Source organism: Salvelinus namaycush, chromosome 21 (assembly GCF_016432855.1).
Source record: "Salvelinus namaycush isolate Seneca chromosome 21, SaNama_1.0, whole genome shotgun sequence".
NCBI classification, from domain to species: domain Eukaryota; kingdom Metazoa; phylum Chordata; class Actinopteri; order Salmoniformes; family Salmonidae; genus Salvelinus; species Salvelinus namaycush.
In genome coordinates this window covers 13934948-13958936 of record NC_052327.1, presented here as the reverse complement: position 1 = coordinate 13958936, position 23989 = coordinate 13934948, and the positions used below count along the sequence as shown (strand labels likewise).

Sequence of the window (23989 nt, the reverse complement as noted above, 5' to 3'; positions counted from 1 at the left end):
GCAAACTGCCACCCAGAGTGTGCTGTTTGAACAGGCATAAAGCCAAGGTTGACAATTTACTGCCATTTGGAGTTATGGAATGTTTGCTCACAAGTATAATTCATTGGCTGATCGTTCCTGATGATGTGGATGCAATTATGTGATCCTTCCATAACCCATTGGAAGTCCCACCCAGCTGACTAACATTACTTCAAAAGTGTGAAATTCCTGAATTGCTCTGCTCATTCTCAGTCATTGTAAATAAGAATGTATTATTAAACTGACTTGCCTAGTTAAATGAATACATTCTAAAATTGTTTTTGGGCACCAGAGTCCTCTATCTATCTCTATGGTCGGATCTGTGTTTACTTCCGGATTTCGTTCGCAGCAGCTGAAGATTGCTAGCGGTTTGAGCTCCAGAGCTAATACAGTACAAGGATTCATGACAGAGTGTTGTTAGCTAGACTAGTGGCATCGCAAGACTCGATTCATTCGGTCCTGCAGTCTGCGAAGGACATTCGACACGCCAGCGTACGGGGACGTAAAGCGAAGCCCCAGCAGGATACCTCGCTGACTGGAAATTGGACCGAGACTTTTGCCCGCTCTTCTCCGAGCTCAAAGTCACTCAATGCTGCGCTCCTCTCACTCAGCGCAGCATCAGGGCTCCGACTAGGTAGTTAGCTGTTCATGTTCTTGTAGTTATCTAGGCTCAGGTTAAAAACAAGGACATCAGCGATACGTTTTTGACATTTGACGGCCGAATTAAGCACAGGGAGAAACCGATCCACGAAGAGTCGGGGCCAGGCGGGGAAGCGAGGGGTGCCCGGATAAAGTAGGGGGTCGCCTCCAGCAGCCTTGGCGGATTTATCCCTACCCTTGTTACAAACATCATGGATTGGTTAATGGGGTGAGTACAGCTACCCCTTTCCCGTTGACAGCACATAACGTTACAGTACCAGTTACTAATCTCTTTTGTGGCTGGTAATATTTGACAGCTACAAAACAAACGATGTTTAGCTCTTTTACTATCAGAAAATGCACGATAAATAATACTATTATGGTGGTAATGACTCCCCTTTCCCCTGGATGGCTAGCTACCTAAGTACTGTAGATATCATCATGGCATGTTCTCATTTTTGGCCAACGCGGTAACATTAACCGGCGAGACGCTATTTTGAGCATCCGGTGCAGTGTGGCCTGACGTTGCACAGCAAGTGGCCAAGAAGATTAGGTCGTGAAAATGTATTTCTATAGAAGCCCGTCACGCAGGCTATACTAACGTTAGCTAGCTAACTAGTTAGATATCTAGTTTTCAGGTAGCTAGATTTATCGGACTAGCCGTGTTCTGTGTAACGTTATTTCCCTCGCAAGGTGCATTGTTTGGCTAACGTCTCGATCAGATTTCAACATGGAAGCAAGCGAACTATTTAGCCAGATAGGTTTTTGCTTACTACGTTGACTTCGTCTTCACTGTAAATTGGCTAGTTAGGTAACAAGTTATAGGTAGCTAGAGGGCTAGCTGGCGGCACACAGGCACGGTGACTTGTGCGGATTTTGTTACGTTTTCGTACGAGTCTAAAGTACATGTTCTAGCTACAATGTATCATATTTTGGTTGAGCAAATACATTTTAGAGGTTATCATGACGGTGTAGTTTGTTTAGGTCAATTGTGCTGTAACTAAAGGCAAGCCAGGTGTGTGGCGACGTCATCGTGGGAATTGACACCTCGTTGCGAATGCGATGCTGACCTGTCACTTTATTTTCTGGGTGACACTTCCGCCTTTAGAGTTCTAGCTCTGAAGAGGGGACTTGTATATCTTGTAGCTTGGTTGATAATGGATTGTAGAGTTGTAGCTCAGTTTATGGCTTGGTTTTTGACAGGTCACTGCTCATGTATCATCTGTAGGGGTAGGGAGGGAGAGATTGTGAATGTATTATACTTCCATGCCCAGTCCTGTCTTTCCATCATGACGTGAGACATTGCAAGACAAGTGTATTCTCCCATTGGGGTCGTTCCATGTAATTTCAGCAAGCCATGATACCATCTCAGATTGTTCTGAAATTGTTTCTGGATTTGGAAACGTATAAGATAAGAATTGGGGAAACATTATTTAAATGAAATACCACATGAAGCGTGAAAATGCTAATATATGTACCATGGACTTGCTTTGGATTTGTGACACACTCTAAAAAGTTAGCATTTGAAACAGTGGCCAGGTAAACAACCAAAGCATGGGTTGCTGTCATACCTGGTCCATGGAAAACCAATATGTAATTTTGGTGAACTATCCCTTTAACGATGGGGATTCTTTAAAAAAAAAGACCTAATAGCATGAACACCACCACCTAGTGGTCAGAACCTGGTGATGTAGGGTGGGACATAACAACACCTTCAGTAACGAGGTTTCCATTCAACCTTTTAATGTGAGTAAAGTAATGTTGGATAAAACATTTTTTATGACAGGCCTGATGGAAACAGTATTTCCCCTCCCCCCCCTGTAAACTTTCCAAATGTTGACAAAACAAAATACACTAGACAAGGTGGGATATTTGGGCATAAAAGCGTTTGACATTTCGTGCATAATTCGTTCTACCTATACAAACATTTTGTGTGGGTGAAATGCTTGATGGTGATATGCTTGATGCTCCTTGCCAATACATTTCGAGGGTCTTATTCTGGTGACAGGATCATCGATGCTGAGTTGCAGTTTTACAAATAAAAATAATCTCACTCTTTTGTCCATAATAATCTCATCATCCAACCCTGTTCCTGGAGATCTACCGCCTGTAGGTTTTCACTCCAACCCTAATCTAGCACACCTGATTCTAATAATTAGCTGGTTGATAAACTGAACCAGGTTAGTTTCAACTGGGCTTGCGAAAACCTACAGGAGGGTAGCTCTTCAGGACCAGGGTTGGAGACCCCTAATGTAGGCTATACGTGTATCTGCACTCAGTTGGCTAGAGTGCATGTGCCAATACGTGAGTGGCCACACTTGCTATATATTTTTTTGTTTTTGTGAGAACCATCAGTAGAGTTAACCCATTTAATGGAAACCCATTTAACTTGCATTTATGTGCACTACGTCATCACGCACAGCCTTTTATCAGCAACAAGTACATTTGATGGAAACACATTTCTAGTAGGAAAATGTGCATATAGTTTTATGCATGAAAATCTGTCTCCAATTGGATGGAAACCTAGCTATATACTAATTTCTCTGAACAGGGGGAAAAAACATCACCAAATTCATTGAGAATACATTACATAGGATGAAGAAACAGTACTCCAAGCCTCTGCTCCATACTACTTGTCAAACATAGAGAACTGATACTGTATACTCGTTGTTGATGTGGGATTGGCATAGGGTGTGAGGAATCCATGGAATGATAATCTTATTTTTTTAACAACAAATTATTTCAGAAAAATTTGAAATGGCTGGTGTCAATCCTCTTTCTTGTGTTTTTTGAGGTGGAACGATCCATTGGCCTTATTTGTTTCTTGACTACAGATTTTGTTTCCTGACTTAGTCACACAATATTTACAATGCAAACCCTGGTGAATCAGGCAAGGGCAGAGTCTGATTCATATTTGCATGCAAAGAGAGGAGAGTAATGAAAATGTAATTGACAACTTTGCAATGGCGTGATAAGCTCAGAATATATGCACGTGATTAGCAGACAAACGCATTTGCCTGTTTGTGAACTCACTCAAGGAGTGCATCAGCTCGTGTAGATTATCGACCTCATTGAACTCTTAGCCTAACTGCCAGTCACTTGCTGTGTGTTTTTATAATGTTAACCCTCCTGTATTTTCTGGTATTATTTTAATCTGTCGCAGCTTCATTCTGTGTAGAAGAGGTCTATGTATTGTCACACGGCATATCAAAGTAGATTTGAAAGAGCTCGTCTGTCTGTCCGTCCGTCTACTATTTGTGAGTGAGCTTATGGAGAGATCAGTGCTCCGTCTTCATACAGACACACAGCTTGTCTCACTGTCTGCCTGTCTTGTGGTCCTGGGCCACCACTGATATCATTTCCCAGGCAGGATCTAGAACACAGCACAGGAACAGAACACTTCCTTTGTCTGCCCCGGCAGTGTCAAGGCAGGAGTCCCCACTGAAAGGTGTGCCGCCCTAGCCCAGTCACTCAGTCAGTGTGAGGGCAGAGGAAGGGGTGGAGGCCTGCTGTTTGGGTGGTTCTCCTCCGCTTGACATTCTGGCTGAGAGATAACAAGGCAGTCACCGCCCCATTGGAATCCCTGCCAAAATATGAACCAGGCACCGGCTTCGACTAATTGGTTTTTATCTGACATTCGCCTTGTTGATGTGGTGGTGATGACTCATGTATTATTTTTTTATTGGAAAAATATTTATATCTCTCACCCCCTATGCTTCTCTCTCACTGCAATTTGTTTGCTCTCTCTGCTGTTTCCTGAAGTCTGCGATCAGCTCTTTTGTTTTGTTAACGCTGAGTAAGAGGTTATTTTCCTGGCACCACCCTCCCAGGGCCCTCACCTCCTCCCTTTAGGCTGTTTTGTCATTGTTGGTAATCAGGCCTACTACTGTTGTGTTGTCTGCAAACTTGATGATTGAGTTGGAGGCGTGTGTAGCCACGCAGTCATGGCTGAACAGAGAGTACAGGAGGGGGCTGAGCACGCACCCTTGTGGGTCCCCTGTGTTGAGGATCAGCGAAGTGGAGGTGTTGTTTCCTACCTTCACCACCTGGGGGTGGCCCGTCAGGAAGTCCAGGACCCAGTTGCACAGTGTGTGATTCAGACCCTGGGCCCCAAGCTTAATGATGGGCTTGGAGGGTACTATGGCGTTGAATGCTGAGCTATAGCTGCTGGTGTGTGTGCGAGACCTGAATGCATGCAAAGCCTCTTTGCCCTTGTCCAGAGTGCGTCACTCCTGAGAGGAGTCTTGAATGAGTTAACCAAGCATGTAATCACTCTGAATACAGACGATGCAGGGTGAAGGATGACGCAGCCACAATGAATGGAGGGATGACATAGAGAAGACGATAGGACCAGGACTGATGGATAGAGGGACGGAAAGAGTAATAGATGGTGACGGGGCAATATGTCCCTAACTGATAAGGTAGAGAAGGAAGGAAGGCGAGAAGGACCCACAGACAGATGGAGGAGCGATGGCGTGAAGGAGAGGGGGTGCTATGGGAGCTGCTCTTGGGATTATGATACAGGGATGAAAAGCTTAATGATGCAGGGAATGATGGGATGGAGGGAGGTGCCCAGAGAGACTGGTGGAGGGAGGTGCCCAGAGAGACTGGTGGAGGGAGGTGCCCAGAGAGACTGGTGGAGGGAGGTGCCCAGAGAGACTGGTGGAGGGAGGTGCCCAGAGAGACTGGTGGAGGGAGGAAGAGGGTGAAAAGGGAACCATGACGGGATCACGTGATGAAGAGAAGGTTGACAGGACCATGACGGGATCACGTGATGAAGAGAAGGTTGACAGGACCATGACGGGATCACGTGATGAAGAGAAGGTTGACAGGACCATGACTGGTGGAGGAAGGGAAAGGATGGATAGAGAAGAGACAATGTGGGAGTTGCTGATTCAGGCCTCGACATTAATGCTTGTCCTCTTGTATTTTATTTAGCCTTTTATTTAACTAGGCAAGTCCGTTAAGAACAAATTGTTATTTACAATGACGGCCTACCAAAAGGCAAAAGGCGTTCCGCGGGAACGGGAGCTGGGGTTACAAATCTAGGACAAAACACACATCACGACAAGGGAGACGCCCCAACACTACGTAGAGAGAGACCTATGACGACAGCACAGCATGGCAGCAACACATGACAACAACACGGTAGCAACACAACATGGCAGCAGCACAACATGGTAGCAGCATAAAACATGGTACAAACATTATTGGGTACTGACATCAGCACAAAGGGCAAGAAGGTAGAGACATCCATACATCGTGCGAAGCAGCAACACGTGTCAGTGTTCATGATTGAGTCTTTGAATGAAGAGATGGAGATAAAACTGTCCAGTTTGAGTGTTTTTTGGGGGGGGTTTTGCAGCTCGTTCCAGTCGCTAGCTGGATACTTTAAATACTTTAAAAAATAGTCGGACAAGAAGAATATACACTACGTTAACAAAAGTATGTGGACACCTGCTCATCGAACATCTCATTCCAAAATCATGGGCATTAATATGGAGTAGCCCCCCCTTGCTGCTTTAATTGCCTCCACTCTTCTGGGAAGGCTTTCCACTAGATGTCGGAACTTTGCGGGGTCTTGCGTCCATTCAGCCACTAGCATTAGTGTGTGTGTGTGTGTGTGTGCGTGTGCGGTTAAGTTTTCCGATAATCACAATAAACAAACAATTACTCCAGAGAGGCCAACATTGGAATAATATTTAAATACATTTTTCATGTACGTACATAAAAAATCATTAATGTCAAAATGTAGGTGATATGCATACTGGGTAGAGACTCCTGTCCAAACAAATGCCAGAAAATGTAGCCAAACTTTAATTACATAAATATAGGCTTAACGCCAGTCATGTTTGACAATTACCATCTACAGTCTTTATACTGTCAACATAAAGTGGCTTCAGAAAGTATTCATACCCCTTGACTTATTTTATTTAACCCTTTATTTTACCAGGTAAGTTGACTTAGAAAACATTTTTATTTAAGGCAACAGCCCAGGGAATAGTTACAGGGATGAATGAGCCAATTGGAAGCTTTGATGATTAGGTGGCCATGATGGTATGAGGGCCAGATTGGGAATTTAGCCAGGACACCAGGGTTAACACCACTACTCTTACGATAAGTACCATGGGATCTTTAGTGACCACAGAGAGTCAGGACACCCATTTAACGTCCCAGCTGGAAGACTGCACCCTACACAGGGCAATGTACCCAGTCACTGCCCTGGGATGTTGTTGTTTTTTAGACCAGAGGAAAGAGTGCCTCCTACTGGCCCTCCAACACCACTTACAGCAGCATCTGGTCGCCCATCCAGGGACCGACCAGGACCAACCCTGCTTAACTTGAGGCAAGCCAGCAGTGGGATGCAGGGTGGGTATAGCTCGTTCTAGTAATCATCAAATTGCTTAAGGTAGGCACTTCAAAGCAAAGTAGCTAGCCAACTAAGACCTGTTTATCTATAATCTTGTTTCACTAGGGCTGTGACGATCATAGAATTTTTGGTAATGTTTTTTGGGTCAAGCAAATTACCACGGGCACAGTTTAACCGTTCAAATTGTAAAATGAAGGCAAATATTCTCTCTCCTGCTGTGCTGCTGACTGTAGCAGTTGCCCCATAGAAATAGAATGAATAGAAAGGGTGTCTCCATTCAAGTCAATGACGGCATAATCGGTAGACTGTCAGACATTTTGAGTGTGCCCATGCCAGGAAGTAAAATGCAGGAAGTATACCCTTCAATCTGTGCTGTGATTTGTTGAATCAACTCGACTGACATTACAAAAAATACATTCCATGGCATGAGCCACATCAGTTGGCCTCATTCGAGTGAGCATTGTACATTACCATGGCAATCCAGCATCAGTTGATGGAACATTTCAAAATACCATGGAAATGATTGCATCAGTCAGCCATTGTGAGTTTACCAGTCAAATTGCCAGGGTTAGAGCTTCCAAGCCCGTTCTATTCATTCTATTTCTAAGAGTGGCCCGCTCTCTGCCATTGTGTTGCCAAGCAACACAGCAAACAATCTATCACGCAGCGGTCATGCCTCTGGGTCATACAGACTTGATATTCGCTAGCCTAGCTGATTTCAACTTTGGTTTTTAGAAATTCACTTTCGCTTATAAATGTCCACACTCACCAAGAATGGCATTGGGTAGTTTATTTCAGCGCACAGAAGCAATTTTTCTGGTTGGATTTTAAATAATTTTTACAACTTTACAAACGGGAGAAATATGTGCACTGTAGCTGGTATAGTCTTTGATATCCCAGGCCTTGGACCATCGTTAACGCGTGGAGATTGCTCACTTTGATCCAATTATGATCAATTATTATAATTATTATTATGATCAATTATGATCATATGTATTGCTTGCTATTTTATATTTTTGTGTTATTCTACTTTTTTTAAAACATTTACATTCTGACAATTCATAACGATATTCTACTTGTCCAACAATTGTATTTACCTGTCCTGGAGCCCTGGTGTGTGTCCATCTGGGTGCGGCAGGTAGCCTGGCGTGTAGGAGCCGTGACGTGGATGTCGATTTTAAGGTAGCCGCCATGCCCGCCTCTGAAGACACATTTCGGTTGAATGCATTCAGTTGTGCAACTGACTAGGTATCCCCTTTTCCCTTCACTTTCTACTTCTAGTATGCAACAGCTTGTTGTCAAGACCTTCACACGGTTGGCAGACGGTTGGGGTTTCGGTGTGTTGTATTCTTGTGTATGTTGGTCCCATGACTTTGGAGCCAGGTGAACTCATTGCTGAGGGTTCAATAGGACGTTAAATGACAGGGGAGCTGAACAGCAACGCCAACATGTATTTTCCCGCTGGGGGAAACAGGCGGGCACTACAGATGTTTAATCCCTCCTGCTTTTCAATGATGGATTGGTAATACACGATGGAGAGAGAGAGAGAGAGAAATGACAACTGCTAGGCAAAGTGGTGTTGGCTTTAGAGTGCATGACCTTAACAATGGCTGTTTTTCAGTGCAGGTGGTGGATAGAACACAGGCTATATGTCAGCCTGCTCAGACAAACATGGAGACTGTTGATGAAAAAGAGCGCCGCCAACTGGTGGTGGTCTCCGAAAGTGGTGCCGGCGCCTCTGTTCGAAGGCGTGGTAATGAGCGAACACACTTAATTAAGACACACACACACACCAATTTAGCAGGAGGGGATGAGTAAAAGTGGTTACCTACAAGATAAAAACAAGAATATGTAACAGTGCTAAGCTAACGATGGTTTAAGCAATAAACACGTGTAGGCTAATGACAGGGGAATAGCAGTAGGGCCTATACATTGTAGCAGCTGATGTAGTAGCAAGGAAATGGAAGCATACATAATGGCTAGGCGAACCGAACGAGTGTGCTTACATACTCCCTTAAAAGACATTCGCTTGGAAAAAACAGGAAAAAAGTGGCAATAGTACTGTTTGTCCGTTTTGAGACACCATAGCCAGTATACGCTTCCTCAAAATAGTCAGAATTGAGCTAATATAACTCGGGAAATCTGTCATTAATTTTGACATTTTTGCCAAGGTCTTAGTCGCACAATCTTACATCTAACTAAGTGGTTCGGTGCAGTATTTCTCAATTACAAAATTGCATTAAAACGAGTCGTCTCTTGTTCAATAACGACAAATACTTTACTGAAGAATCCCTACTGTTGACCAATCACAGACGAAGGGTCGTAGACTTTGGCTACCGACTTAAGTTTGCCTCCCAAAAAAATGTGCACGTGTGTGTGCCAGAACCCTCACCGAAGTCCTAAACGAACAGAAATGTCACAAAATGGCACCATAATATATGCACAAACTCTTCCGAACACTTTCACCTGGGAAGCATGCCGAACGCCTCAAGGTGTTAGCGTAGGCTAACGGGTTACACCAAGAACATAAGGACAATGAACATAGCAGACTATATACAAAGCAACCAATCTAATCTGATTGTCTAGGGCCAGAGCTGTGAGAGGCCAGTTTATGGCCCCCATAGCCTGCCAAGCTCCATAGGGGCAAGGGATCCCCCTACTGCAAGAGTTAGAATGTCAGTTTGTGAGACCGTGTCCCAGGGCCAGAGAGAGTGACTGTGACAGGGTTTTCTACAGTTGATCCTATCTCCATAGTCTCTTAAGAAAATAGGGGGGGGATATGCTCCAAATAGCATCAAACATTTCACAAACTCTGGCTCCACGTGGCCTAAGGAAGGTTTGATCTGACTGGGCTTGTACATGCGATCCCTCCCTTGTTAGACTCAGGGCATGTTAGGCCGAATCACCGGCGGGCAACCATGTCCTTTTGGGACGAGCTGTAGATGTAATGAAAAGCGCTATATCAAATACAAGCACAATGTCAGTCGCTTTAAATTCGAAACAAATTAACAAAACAATTTTAGGGGTCTGCAGTTCATGAGCGACGGTCTTTCACCGCTTTCGATGCTAGGTAGTTCGAACAAGTCGCATGTTCGATCGGAGGGAGCCTAGACGGTACAGCCAGGCCATCTGACAAACAGGCCACAGAGCTCTTCATCGGGGCACCTCGTCATCTTCGATGTTCAGAGCACTTCCTCTGTAGGGTAGGCTGGATCGCCCACTACTGAAATGCAGCACCCACCTGGGCAACGCTTCGGCCACTGTAAAAGACCCAGTAAGACCTCCACACCTCAGCAGTAGTCCGGTGAAAGCTCCCCCCCCCCTCACACCGCAGTCCTCTTCCCTCTGAAACATTGCTGGTGGCCAAAAAAGCCAATGCTTGTTTACATGGTGTTACTGCATCATTCAAATGGGCAGCAGAGATGGCTGGAGGGGAGATTCATAGAGCTAGATATGAACTCGCATCACACACAGGGACAGCCATGGTTATTTACTGTGTGTCACGCCATAGTCACGCACAGCCAAGTGTGTGTGTGTGGATGTCTACATTGTGTGTTTTTTTTATAAACATGAGTAGGCATTGGCCTATACCAATGTGTGTGTTATTTTATTTTTGTGTGTCTGAGTAGTACTACTCCTTTCTACCTCTGACTCATGCTGTAACTACATGTGCTGGTACATTTCATAGCAGCTGTCATTTGCTTGTTAGCGGCCATGTCCTCGTCTCAACCCATCTCTCACTCACACACACACTTTAAAAAAAACTTTATTTGAATCCACCAATCAAATTAACAAAAAAAAAAGGATCCAAAATATTTCAAAGGTCCCTGTGTGCATGGCACTCAAGGGTACAGAAAGCACCCCCCTTCTCCGAACAGCTAGGCTGCTCACGATGGCTGACTCCGAACAGCTAGGCTGCTCACGATGGCTGAATCAGAGCAGTACCTAGCCAACTGCTTTGTCCTAGTTTTTATCAGGCCCACAATCTGGAGGCCACGCACTGCAAGCCTGTGAACGTGGCCGAGACTGCCGAATAGCAGCGCCACCAGCATTCACCTACACCCGAGGCTGTCCCAGCGTGCCACGAGGGACTGGTATTTTAAGCAGCTTCTCTGCAAAGGCCTGCTCCATGTAGCCGTCCAATGAGAAGCCCACTTCCAAAATAAGCCCCCTCCCCACACAACAACAATATCTTGTGTAGTTGGCACACAGGAAACATATCAACATCAAACCAGCTTCCCCTTACACAACAATGTTCATGCATGTGTACTGTTGGTGAGACCACTTGTCTCACCTCGCTGGCTGTCAGGTCAACACGGCGGTCATGTCTAGCAATGTACAAATCCTTGTATGAACAGCAGCCGTTCACAACATGGACAATGGACTCCATTACATTTGACTCGTGTAGAATACAACATGGGTCATGGTTTGCAGGGTACCAGAGTGCTAGGTTCTATTTTGTTGGTAGAACTCGCAGTCTCGCCTTAACAGTAAAAGGTGAGAGTGTCCTCTCCAACGGAAGCATTCTGGCACATAGAATGGGAGACAGAGTGGTCAGCACAGTCCAGAGCAGCGAGTTTTGCCTCAGGCCAGTCCAGTTTTGCAGTAGCTGCATATCCGTCTGATTAACATAGGAGAGTGGTCCTGGATGCAGGATGGGATGTTCCGTCGTGGGTGACCGAAGCCTCCACGACAACACAGCGATCTGCAACTGCATCAGAGGCAGTCGCTGGCTCAGTTTGCATATCAGTCCGTGTCCACCTGAGCTCCTCTCCAGTCCGGTTGCTCAGGTCGTTGAAGTCCGGCCTGTCTGTCAGACTCTAAAGCCTGCAGCACGAGTTAATGATTTAAACTGATTTAATGAGCCATTTGCAGTTTCCCTGTACCGGCCGTGTGTACTTAGACTTGCATGGCATAATCTTTGAAACAAACATATGCTACTGGCAGGATCAACCAGGTAGGGTTAGTCTGTAAGCACACACACGCATACGCACGCACACACACACACACGCATACACATACTCCGTGGTAGAGAACGACTGATAATCGGTCTGGCTGATATGTTTTGCCTTTCCTTGACTACCGGCACAGCCGATATCTGCTGTGTAAAGCGAGCACACTTGCCTCTTGTGTCAAATTGTTGCAAGTCGACGAGGAACCTCTGGCTGGACTGCATCTAGTTAGCTACCAACTCATGCTACAGCACGTTACAAAACAAGATACCGGTAACTTGCAAGCTACGGGTTAGTGTCCTGCTCCTTTACCCAGTTTATAAAGAGCTTTACCATTCCCAAAACAATATTACCATGTATAGTATGTCATTTGGTAAAAACAAAGTCAAGTTAATTGATTTTAAATATCGAATATCGGCCTCCTTGACTCCCAAAAATCGTCCCCAAAAAATGAAATCACAGTGGTTCTTTATGCAGTGTTAGACCAGGTAAGTGAGTTTCCTTTGCTAGAGCCAGGGTTGGGGCCAATTCCATTTCAATTCCAGTCAATTCAGAAATAATGCTGAAATTCCAATTCTCCTCAATACTTTTAAATGAGTAACGTTTCAAATTGGAATTGGAATTTGGTTTACTTTTATAAATTGACTGGAATTAAAATTGCACTGACCCCCCCCCCCAAATAAACCCTGGTTAGAGCTGAAGATATTGGGTAGAGAAAAAAACACTTTAAAATTTCTGGCAAACAAACCCAATCCTTTCAAAATGTAACAAACCATACAACTCGCCGTTAGTCTCGGCGTAATTCCTTTATGGTGGAATTGATACATCGGATATTTTGTCTCGCTGTCGCCGCATTCTCCTGGCTGGCTGGAGCAGGGACTAACAGAACATCGCTTTGCCCGGATTTGAGTCGACTACCTTTCTACGGCGCTCTCTCTGTTTCCACAATGTTCTTTTACCCTCTTTAAAAAAATCTTTACTAGGCTTGTTCTACTATGCTGTGGCTCCTACTCGCCAGGCCCTTGTCTATGAGGGTGTCCGGATGTCTTAAGTCAGGGGTTCCCAAACTTGTTTTGGACTAATCAAGTCTCGGCCCCTGCGAAATAACGTTTTAAAGGTCCCCCTCTTGGCATCCGAGAGAACATTTTGTTGAAATGTCTTGAGTCAATAAGTATTGAACCTCTTTGTTATGGCAAGCCTAAGTAAGTTCAGGAGTAATAAGTAGCTTATCAAGGTGCTTAGGTTGCATGGACTCACTCTGTGTGCAATAATAGTGTTTAACGCATTTTTTTTAATGACTACCTCATCTCTGTACCCCCACACATGTAATTATCTGTAGGGTCCCTCAGTTGGATTTCAAACACAGATTCAACCACAGACCAGGGAGGTTTTCCAATGCCTTGCGAAGAAGGGCAACAAAAAAAGAAGCAGACATTTCAATATCCCTTTGAGCATGGTGTACTATTAATTACACGTTGGATGGTGTATCAATACACTCAGTCACTACAAAGATACAGGCGTCCTTCCTATCTCAGTTGCCAGAGAGGAAGGAAACCGCTCAGGGATTTCACAATGAAGCCAATGGTGACGTTAATACAGTTAGAGTTTGTCTGTGATAGGACAAAACTGAGGATGGATACACATTGTAGTTACTCCACAATACTAACCTAAATGACAGAGTGAAAAGAAGGAAGCCTGTGCAGAATTATTTTTATTCCAAAATGCATCCTGTCACAAAAGTAATACGGCAAAGCAATTTTTGTCCTGAATACAAAGTGTTTTATGTTTGGGGCAAATCCAATACATTCTTGCCATATTTTCAAACATAGTGGTGACTGCATCATGTTATAGGTGTGCTTGAAAGGACTGGGGAGTTCACTCGTGGGTGTGAATTATTATGTACATTTGATTATCTTTGTTGCATTTTCAATTACATTTCTAAAAACATTTGCATTTTGTCATTATGGGGTATTGTGTGTAGTTGGGGAGGGAAAAAAATCAATTTAATCTATTTTGAATTCAGCATGAATACTTTCTGAAGGCACTGTAATTTCTTGCAATTCTACACATTTTACCATGGGGCAGAGAAAATTTGTGCAGTTTTTAAAGCTGAAATTACAGTGCATTTATGTTCAAAACAAAAAAAATTGGCAATACAAGAAAATATGTATTATTGTGGGCGTACTGTGTATACCAAAATCCCTGTGAGCCTTACAGGCCAATGTTGTGCATCTCTAAGAGTTAAAAACATAAGGCTTGATAATATTACAGTGTATTGCACCCTCTCAACTTATTCCACAGATCTCTTGTCCATAATAGGTTTCGTCTGTTACTTGCCATATTCATTTAAAATCTGTCCGCGGACCCCACTTTGGGAAACCCCTGTCTTAAATCCGTTATGGGGATATTAGAATTGATCTGAGGCTCTAGAACACAGCTTACCGTAAGACCTGTCTAGAAAGGAGCATTTACAACCGTCAACACGCACAGGAACACGAACACACACACAGGTCTGTGCGTGTCTAAGAGGGAGCGCTACTGTTGACTTGATCTACATAGACCGTTCGTGCTCTCCGTAGAATGCTCTCTATTTGAATGAGGCAGCTCCCTCTTGCCCCGCACTTCAATGTTGTCTGTGGAATCTCTGGGGAAATGCTATGTGTGTAGTTGGTGAGTGTCCACGGGGAAGGCCCTGCCTGGTCTGTAGTGTTTGGTTCATTTAGGGAAACTGCTCTAAGGGCTGCTCAGAACAGACACATGTTTATCCCGAAACGGCCCTCAGTCACCCTCTTTATTCATCGCGCTTGTTCTCCTCTCTCTCTCTCTCTCTGTCTCTCTCTCTCTCTCTCTCTCTCAACACTGATGTGTGGAGACATGTGCGTGCTTGGCTTCTGTCGATGCTGAGATTCTCAGGCTTGCTGAGCAGAGGACAGAGAACACAGGGCCAACCCAACCATGTCAAGCCAAGGCGAACAGGCGCTAACATGTCCGTATAGCAACTCGAGGCTAGCTGGGGTTAGCCAGGGGCAACTAGGGGTTAGCTAGCATAGCTGGGGTTAGCCAGGGCAACTAGGGGCTAGCTAGCAGTGCTGGGGTTAGCCAGAGCAACTAGGGGCTAGCTAGCAGTGCTGGGGTTAACAGGGGAAGAGACAGAGGGGAATGGTCTCATTTGGGAAGGCTGTAAATGGGCACGCCCTTCTCTGCCAGCTCTCCTCTCCCCCTCATGTGCAGCTACTTCATTAAATATCAGTCTAGTGGCTTTGACTTGGTTCTGCTGCAGACAACATGGTTCTTCATTAGTCCTGTTGTCGTTTTGGGACATTGAGACGTTGCATGCATTTTCCCTCATGAGCGAGGCATCACTTTAAGGGCATCTGACACCAGTGATGGCACGAAAAGAACAGGCCAGTCTGTGTGCCACAGCAGAGGCTGATGGGCAGCCTTTCCTTCAAAGCAACAAAAAAAACCTGCTTCAAAATGAATTGATCTGCACGTTGCAAGTACAGAAATGGTTTGCTCAGTGGGAAATTAATATCCAGCTGGTCGGTGACAACCGTTTGTGACGGCAGCTAGGTGTGCTTATTATTTCTGACGCTATGTCCTGGGAGTCCCTATGATCTGTAGAAGAACCCCATACATTCTAACGACTCTTGTGTTAGCTAGTGAGCGCCATAGAGCGAAACATGTTACACGTGCGTGTTCTTGGGGGGCCTCCGCTTTTCACAGATGGCTTTTAATAGTTCCTAGCTCAAACCGTTCGGACTCTGCCAACGTTTTTGTCAAAAAGACCCGGCCTCGGGGCCACTTCAGGATCCGCCCTTGTCTCGCAAACACCGCTCTAACTCAGCCGCCGTTAATCACACGGACTAATGGTTTGCGAATGAAATAGACGAATCCAACGGTACAACCCAGGAGTCTGTAGCTCAAGCACGCAATGTTTTAAAAGAGGTTAGAAGTCCTAAATCACGTGGGGTCACAACGGTGGGAGTCATTGGGTTAAGCTAGCTACAGCAAGCTGCCCTCCGTTATCACAGTTCAGTCATTTTGCACAGAAGTGTGTTTGTTGTAGCAGAAACCGAGGAAGGGTTATGAGTAAAGCTTTGACCCCTGTGACCCCAGGCCTAGATACTGTGTGATGTGTAGCTGCATAGAAAAGCATAAGATTCTATTGGGCCCTTCTCTGAGGTAAATTAGCCAAGGAGAGACACACACACTCTACACTCTCTGTGGTCTAGAGACCTTTCCCTCTCTCTTTCCCGCTCAGACAGGGTGAGGCCAAGCGATGAAAGTGATACCAGAATGACTTTGCTCTCTTAGCTTTTACTGAATATGCATAGGTGTGTGTGTGTGTGTGTGTGTGTGTGTGTGTGTGTGTGTTCTGGTACTATGGGCTATTGGTTCGCTTACACTGCAACTCCCTCTGTATCAGTGTTTTAGTTGTGTTCTTCACTCCTGTTTGCTGTGTGTGTATTTTGAAGCCCTTTTGCGGTGGAGTGTAGTTTGACCTGGTGGGCGGGGTGTTATACTTTAAAAGGCCTAAGGGCAGCACATGCTGAGTGCGAAGCAAACCAACACCACTAGGCTAGAACAAGTCCCTGCCCGTTCAACCTAATCCTAAGGCAGACCCGCCCACTCAGCCATGACTGACAGGTCTTATGACAACCTGAACTTTGAGGAAGTTGGGCCCAGTCCCAAGTCATCCCCTAGGCAACTGTGTTGAACTGCGAGGACTAGGTAAGCATAGGCATATTGCCAATCAGGGCAAGGTGGATCTGTGGGAAACCCAGAGGTCGACGCCTAGACTGTCATTGGACGGTGTGTGTGTGTGTGTGTTCTCTCTCTGTGTTTTACTTGGCAGGAGTGAGGAGCAACCTTACTTTGACAATGTTCACTTTTTTGTAACGCTGTGAACGGCCAGACCAGAACTGGCAGAACCAATTGAGGGATAGAGAGAGGAAGGTGAGGGAAGAAAATCACGACTAATCAGACTTCCAGTTGGCCAAACACTGTTGCTGGGTGATGATGGGTCACACTGGGTTAGTTTTCCATAAGGAAGCTAGCACCTTGACAGGTCTGCTAGCTGACTGGGGAACAGCTCAAATATATGTTGTGTACACACACACACACACACACACACACTGTACAAACATGCTCTTTCCATGACTAGACTGACAAGGTGAATCCAGATGAAAGCTATGATCCCTTATTGATGTTACTTGTTAAATCCATTCCAATCAGTGGAGACTGATTTTTAAGATTTTTAAGCCGCCTTGAGACAGTTGAGACATGGATTGTGTATGTGTGCCATTCAGAGGGTGCCTTGCTGGGTTTGTCACACTCAACAGTAGTCACACTCCTGTGTGTATCGAGAATGGTCCACCACCCAGAGGACATCCAGCCAACTTGACACAACTGTGGGAAGCATTTGAGTCAACATGGGCCAGCATCCCTGTGGAACGCTTTCGACACCTTGTGGACTCTGTGCCCCGCCGAATTGAGGCTGTTGTCCTCTGGGTGGGGGAGGGGGTTGCAACTCAATATTAGGAAGGTGTGCCTAATGTTTTGTACACTCTGTGTATGTGATCGTATATATACAAATGTAAGCAAGGTTTGAAATTATTGTTTTAGTCAAATATTATATACGTTTGTGCTTCTTGTAGTCAGTTTGCAGTCTACAAATGATTTGTAATTGCGTTCCGGCCGTCCGCTCCAGAAAACATGGTCCCTCGGCTGGATCTTGTTGATTATCCCTGCTCTACAGGCTGCAGGGAGACGCATCCCTTCATGCTTCAGCAGTGAGTCAGCGTTGTCACGGAATGGCGTGTGTGTGCACTCATGTCAGCTGGACTGCTGTTGTGACTCTGAGCCCTGCAGTTTGGGACAGGGACAGCCGGAAGGACCAGAGCCCTGTGACTCCCACACACCCAGCCTGCCTATGTCATAACAGTCCTTCTCAGCGTCCCACAGACCTCTCTTAGCCCCCCAACTTCTTTATCATCACACACACACACACACACACACACACACACACACACACAGGACCTACAGCCTGTCCCTTGCTATTGGGGATTGCATGGTGTGTGTGTGTGTGTGTGTGCGCAAGGTGTAAGTGTTCTCCCCTTGTGACTGAGCGAGGCTGTTTCTGGGGAACAGGCTCACTGATGCAGGCAGATCAGCCCAGGGCTCCTGAGTTGTGTGTGACAGTTATTTTTGTCCCATCAGGTTTGCCATAAGGATCATGAGCAGTGGTGACTGTGTGTGGCCGGACGTGATCTATTTTTATCCTGCCATAAAGAGTTTAGCTTAGTCACAGGGAGAAAGAAAGACATGGAGAGAGAGACATGACAGGATGGAGAGAGAGACATGACAGGATGGAGAGAGAGACATGACAGGATGGAGAGAGAGACATGACAGGATGGAGAGAGAGACATGACAGGATGGAGAGAGAGACATGACAGGATGGAGAGAGAGACATGACAGGATGGAGAGAGAGACATGACAGGATGGAGAGAGAGAGAGACATGACAGGAGGGAGGGAGAGAGAGACATGACAGGAGAGAGAGAGAGAGAGAGAGAGAGACATGACGGGAGAGAGAGAGAGAGAGAGAGAGACATGACGGGAGAGAGAGAGAGAGAGAGACATGACAGGAGGGAGAGAGAGATAGAGAGAGACATGACAGGAGGGAGAGAGAGAGACATGACAGGAGGGAGAGAGAGAGAGACATGACAGGAGGGAGAGAGAGAGAGAGACATGACAGGAGGGAGAGAGACATGACAGGAGGGAGGGAGAGACATGACAGGAGGGAGGGAGAGACATGACAGGAGGGAGAGAGAGAGACATGACAGGAGGGAGAGAGAGAGACATGACAGGAGGGAGAGAGAGAGACATGACAGGAGGGAGAGAGACATGACAGGAGGGAGGGAGAGAGAGACATGACAGGAGGGAGGGAGAGAGAGAGAGAGACATGACAGGCGGGAGAGAGAGACATGACAGGAGGGAGAGAGAGAGAGAGACATGACAGGAGGGAGAGAGAGAGAGAGACATGACAGGAGGGGGAGAGAGAGAGAGAGACATGACAGGAGGGGGAGAGAGAGAGAGACATGACAGGAGGGGGAGAGAGAGAGAGACATGACAGGAGGGGGAGAGAGAGAGAGACATGACAGGAGGGGGAGAGAGAGAGAGACATGACAGGAGGGGGAGAGAGAGAGAGACATGACAGGAGGGGGAGAGAGAGAGAGACATGACAGGAGGGAGAGAGAGAGAGAGACAGACTACAGGTACAGACTCAGTGAGCACAGTCTGGCTATAGAGACCGGTCGTCACAGACAAACCTGGCTGCCCAGAGAGGACAGGCTGTGCTCACTCTGCTCCAGGGGAGAGGTAGAGACAGAGGTGCATTTCATACTACACTGTGACAAATACTCAGACCTAAGAGCATATTTCTTTCCCAAAATTATAACTCAATACAAAGAATTTGAAACTATAAAAGATGAAGAAAAAATCAAATATTTATTGGGTGAAAAGCCAAAATGTGCAGTTTTGGCAGCCAAATATGTGTCCTCCTGCCACAACCTGAGGGACAGCCAGTGAAAAATGCAAAGTAATGTTGATAATATTTCCCATTTAGCTTAGTTTTGTTTTGTCTTTCATACCAGGTCATATGTCTTCTCAAGTCATGTTGACACTGGTCTACTACCATTGATTTAATGTATTGTTGTTCTGATTAATATTGTTGTTGTAGTTGTTGTTAATGGTAATCCCATGTACACTACTACTATTATTATTACTGTTGGTCCCACCATTTATTTATATATAAATATATATATATTTTGTGTATATATACATATATATTTGATTTTTATTTTTCGATATGTATACTTTGACAATGTAAGTAATAATGAACTTGCCATGTCAATAAAGTCAATTGAATTGGAGGGAGAGACATGACAGGAGGGAGAGACATGACAGGAGGGAGAGACAGACAGGAGGGAGAGACATGACAGGAGGGAGAGACAGACAGGAGGGAGAGACAGACAGGAGGGAGAGATGACAGGAGGGAGAGACAGACAGGAGGGAGAGACATGACGGAGAGGGAGAGACATGACGGAGAGGGAGAGACATGACGGAGAGGGAGAGACATGACGGAGAGGGAGAGACATGACGGAGAGGGAGAGACATGACGGAGAGGGAGAGACATGACGGAGAGGGAGAGACATGACGGAGAGGGAGAGACATGACGGAGAGGGAGAGACATGACGGAGAGGGAGAGGCATGACGGAGAGGGAGAGGCATGACGGAGAGGGAGAGGCATGACGGAGAGGGAGAGGGAGAGGCATGACGGAGAGGGAGAGGGAGAGGCATGACGGAGAGGGAGAGGGAGAGGCATGACGGAGAGGGAGAGGGAGAGACATGACGGAGAGGGAGAGGGAGAGACATGACGGAGAGGGAGAGGGAGAGACATGACGGAGAGGGAGAGAGAGAGAGAGACATGACGGAGAGGGAGAGAGAGAGAGAGACATGACGAGGAGGGAGAGAGAGAGAGAGACATGACGAGGAGGGAGAGACATGACGGAGAGGGAGAGACATGACGGAGAGGGAGAGACATGACGGAGAGGGAGAGACATGACGGAGAGGGAGAGGGAGAGACATGACGGAGAGGGAGAGACATGACGGAGAGGGAGAGAGAGAGAGAGACATGACGAGGAGGGAGAGAGAGAGAGAGACATGACGAGGAGGGAGAGAGAGAGAGACATGACGAGGAGGGAGAGAGAGAGAGAGACATGACAGGAGGGAGAGAGAGAGAGAGACATGACAGGAGGGAGAGAGAGAGAGAGACATGACAGGAGGGAGAGAGAGAGAGAGACATGACAGGAGGGAGAGAGAGAGAGAGACATGACAGGAGGGAGAGAGAGAGAGAGACATGACAGGAGGGAGAGAGAGAGAGAGACATGACAGGAGGGAGAGAGAGAGAGAGAGATGACAGGAGGGAGAGAGAGAGAGAGAGATGACAGGAGGGAGAGAGAGAGAGAGACATGACAGGAGGGAGAGAGAGAGAGAGACATGACAGGAGGGAGAGAGAGAGAGAGACATGACAGGAGGGAGAGAGAGAGAGAGACATGACAGGAGGGAGAGAGAGAGAGAGACATGACAGGAGGGAGAGAGAGAGAGAGACATGACAGGAGGGAGAGAGAGAGAGAGACATGACAGGAGGGAGAGAGAGAGAGAGACATGACAGGAGGGAGAGAGAGAGAGAGACATGACAGGAGGGAGAGAGAGAGAGAGACATGACAGGAGGGAGAGAGAGAGAGAGACATGACAGGAGGGAGAGAGAGAGAGAGACATGACAGGAGGGAGAGAGAGAGAGAGACATGACGGAGAGGGAGAGGCATGACGGAGAGGGAGAGGCATGACGGAGAGGGAGAGGCATGACGGAGAGGGAGAGGCATGACGGAGAGGGAGAGGCATGACGGAGAGGGAGAGAGAGAGAGAGAGACATGACAGGAGGGAGAGAGAGAGAGACATGACAGGAGGGAGAGAGAGAGAGAGACATGACAGGAGGGAGAGAGAGACATGACAGGAGGGAGAGAGAGAGAGAGACATGACAGGAGGGAGAGAGAGAGAGAGACATGACAGGAGGGAGAGAGAGAGAGAGACATGACAGGAGGGAGAGAGAGAGAGAGACATGACAGGGGGAGAGAGAGAGACATGACGGGAGAGGGACACATGACGGGAGAGGGACACATGACGGGAGAGAGACACATGACGGGAGAGAGACACATGACGGGAGAGAGACGCATGACGGGAGGGGGAGAGAGCGACATGACGGGAGGGGGAGAGAGAGACATGACGGGAGGGGGAGAGAGCGACATGACGGGAGGGGGAGAGAACGACATGACGGGAGGGGGAGAGAACGACATGACGGGAGGGGGAGAGAACGACATGACGGGAGGGGGAGAGAACGACATGACGGGAGGGGGAGAGAACGACATGACGGGAGGGGGAGAGAGAGACATGACGGGAGGGGGAGAGAGAGACATGACATGACAGGAGGGGGAGAGGGGGAGAGAGAGACATGACATGACAGGAGGGGGAGAGGGGGAGAGAGAGACATGACGGGAGGGGGAGAGAGAGACATGACATGACAGGAGAGGGAGAGAGACATGACATGACAGGAGAGGGAGAGAGACATGACATGACAGGAGAGGGAGAGAGACATGACAGGAGGGGGAGAGAGGGAGAGAGAGACATGACAGGAGGGGGAGAGAGGGAGAGAGAGACATGACAGGAGGGGGAGAGAGGGAGAGAGAGACATGACAGGAGGGGGAGAGAGGGAGAGAGAGACATGACAGGAGGGGGAGAGAGGGAGAGAGAGACATGACATGACAGGAGAGGGAGAGAGGGAGAGAGAGACATGACATGACAGGAGAGGGAGAGAGACACATGACAGGAGAGGGAGAGCGACATGACAGGAGAGGGAGAGCGACATGACAGGAGAGGGAGAGCGACATGACAGGAGAGGGAGAGCGACATGACAGGAGAGGGAGAGCGACATGACAGGAGAGGGAGAGCGACATGACAGGAGAGGGAGAGCGACATGACAGGAGAGGGAGAGCGACATGACAGGAGAGGGAGAGCGACATGACAGGAGAGGGAGAGCGACATGACAGGAGAGGGAGAGCGACATGACAGGAGAGGGAGAGCGACATGACAGGAGAGGGAGAGCGACATGACGGGGGGAGAGAGACATGCATGACGGGGGAGGGAGAGAGAGACATGCATGACGGGGGAGGGAGAGAGAGACATGCATGACGGGGGAGGGAGAGAGAGACATGCATGACGGGGGAGGGAGAGAGAGACATGCATGACGGGGGAGGGAGAGAGAGACATGCATGACGGGGGAGGGAGAGAGAGACATGCATGACGGGGGAGAGAGAGAGAGACATGCATGACGGGGGAGAGAGAGAGAGACATGCATGACGGGGGAGGGAGAGAGAGACATGACGGGGAGAGACATGACAGAAGGGAGAGATTCATGGCGTCAGTGAAAAACCCAGGGTTTGTCCTTGGTGGTGTAGGCCTGTGGGTTTAGGCTGGTTTCCACTGTAATTGGATTAAAGCATGGTGTGTTGCATCAGACCGGCAGACTCTTCTAAAGCACTGGTTTCTCTGGTGTGTCCAGCCCCACCCTGTGGACTCTCCCTCTCTAAATAGGATTACAGGGCCTGTGTCCACCGCATGCTGAGAGAGTACTGGGGAGAAGACAAGACCGAAGGAAAGGAGACGAGACAGACAGTTGTAAGTCGGTGGTGGAGATGGTAAAATGGTTGATAAAGGTCCGGGACAAGAAAGACAAAGCAGAGTGATATAAATAGTTTTTAGAGGATTGGAGGGTGGACTTCCCGTATAGGTGCGGTGGACAGGAAACGAATAGTGACGTCGTCATGGGTGTGTGTGACCGGCCCATCCTGGCTGCCTGTTTTGAACTTGACGGGAAGTGTGTGTGTCGGCCTTTGTTCCTCTCGTTTTTAGTCCTGTAACTTGATTAGACAAGTGGGTGCAATATGTCCATGCGCCCACACACACACTCACTGACTGTGATGTTGTTCTGGAGACGGGACCATGGCATTCCTGAGATGTCAACATAATGCGTGTCTGATTCCCACGTCAGTCTATGCCCCAGACACAGACCCCACTGTCACATGACTCCATATGAGACCAGAGAACATAAGAGTGGTGGTGGAGGAGGAGATGGTGAGGGGTAGGGTTGTTGCTGGTGAACGTATTACCGCCACACCGGCGGTCACGAGTCATGAAGGCAGTCAAATTCCACGTGACCGCTTAGTCACGGTAATTAGGCTTCTCCAAGCACTGATGCTGATGGTCATTAGTAGACTACCAAACTTGCTAACTGCCTGGTACTCTGCACTTTATTGTCCTTCTAATCACTCTGACATCATTGCAAACGTAATCGAAAATCGAATCAAACACTTCATGAGATCCCATGAGCTC

At 47.1% G+C, this 23989-nt stretch overlaps 1 protein-coding gene across 1 annotated transcript in view; it reads left to right on the top strand.

Moving 5' to 3' along the window:
• The first annotated feature begins 383 nt into the window (after positions 1-383).
• Positions 384-23989, top strand: part of LOC120066124 (MOB kinase activator 2-like) — a 96181-nt gene continuing 72575 nt past the window's right edge. The window contains exon 1 of the mRNA XM_039017254.1: positions 384-886. Coding sequence (XP_038873182.1) covers positions 870-886 — 17 coding nt within the window. The 5' untranslated portion in view covers positions 384-869. The remainder of the gene's footprint in view (positions 887-23989) is intronic.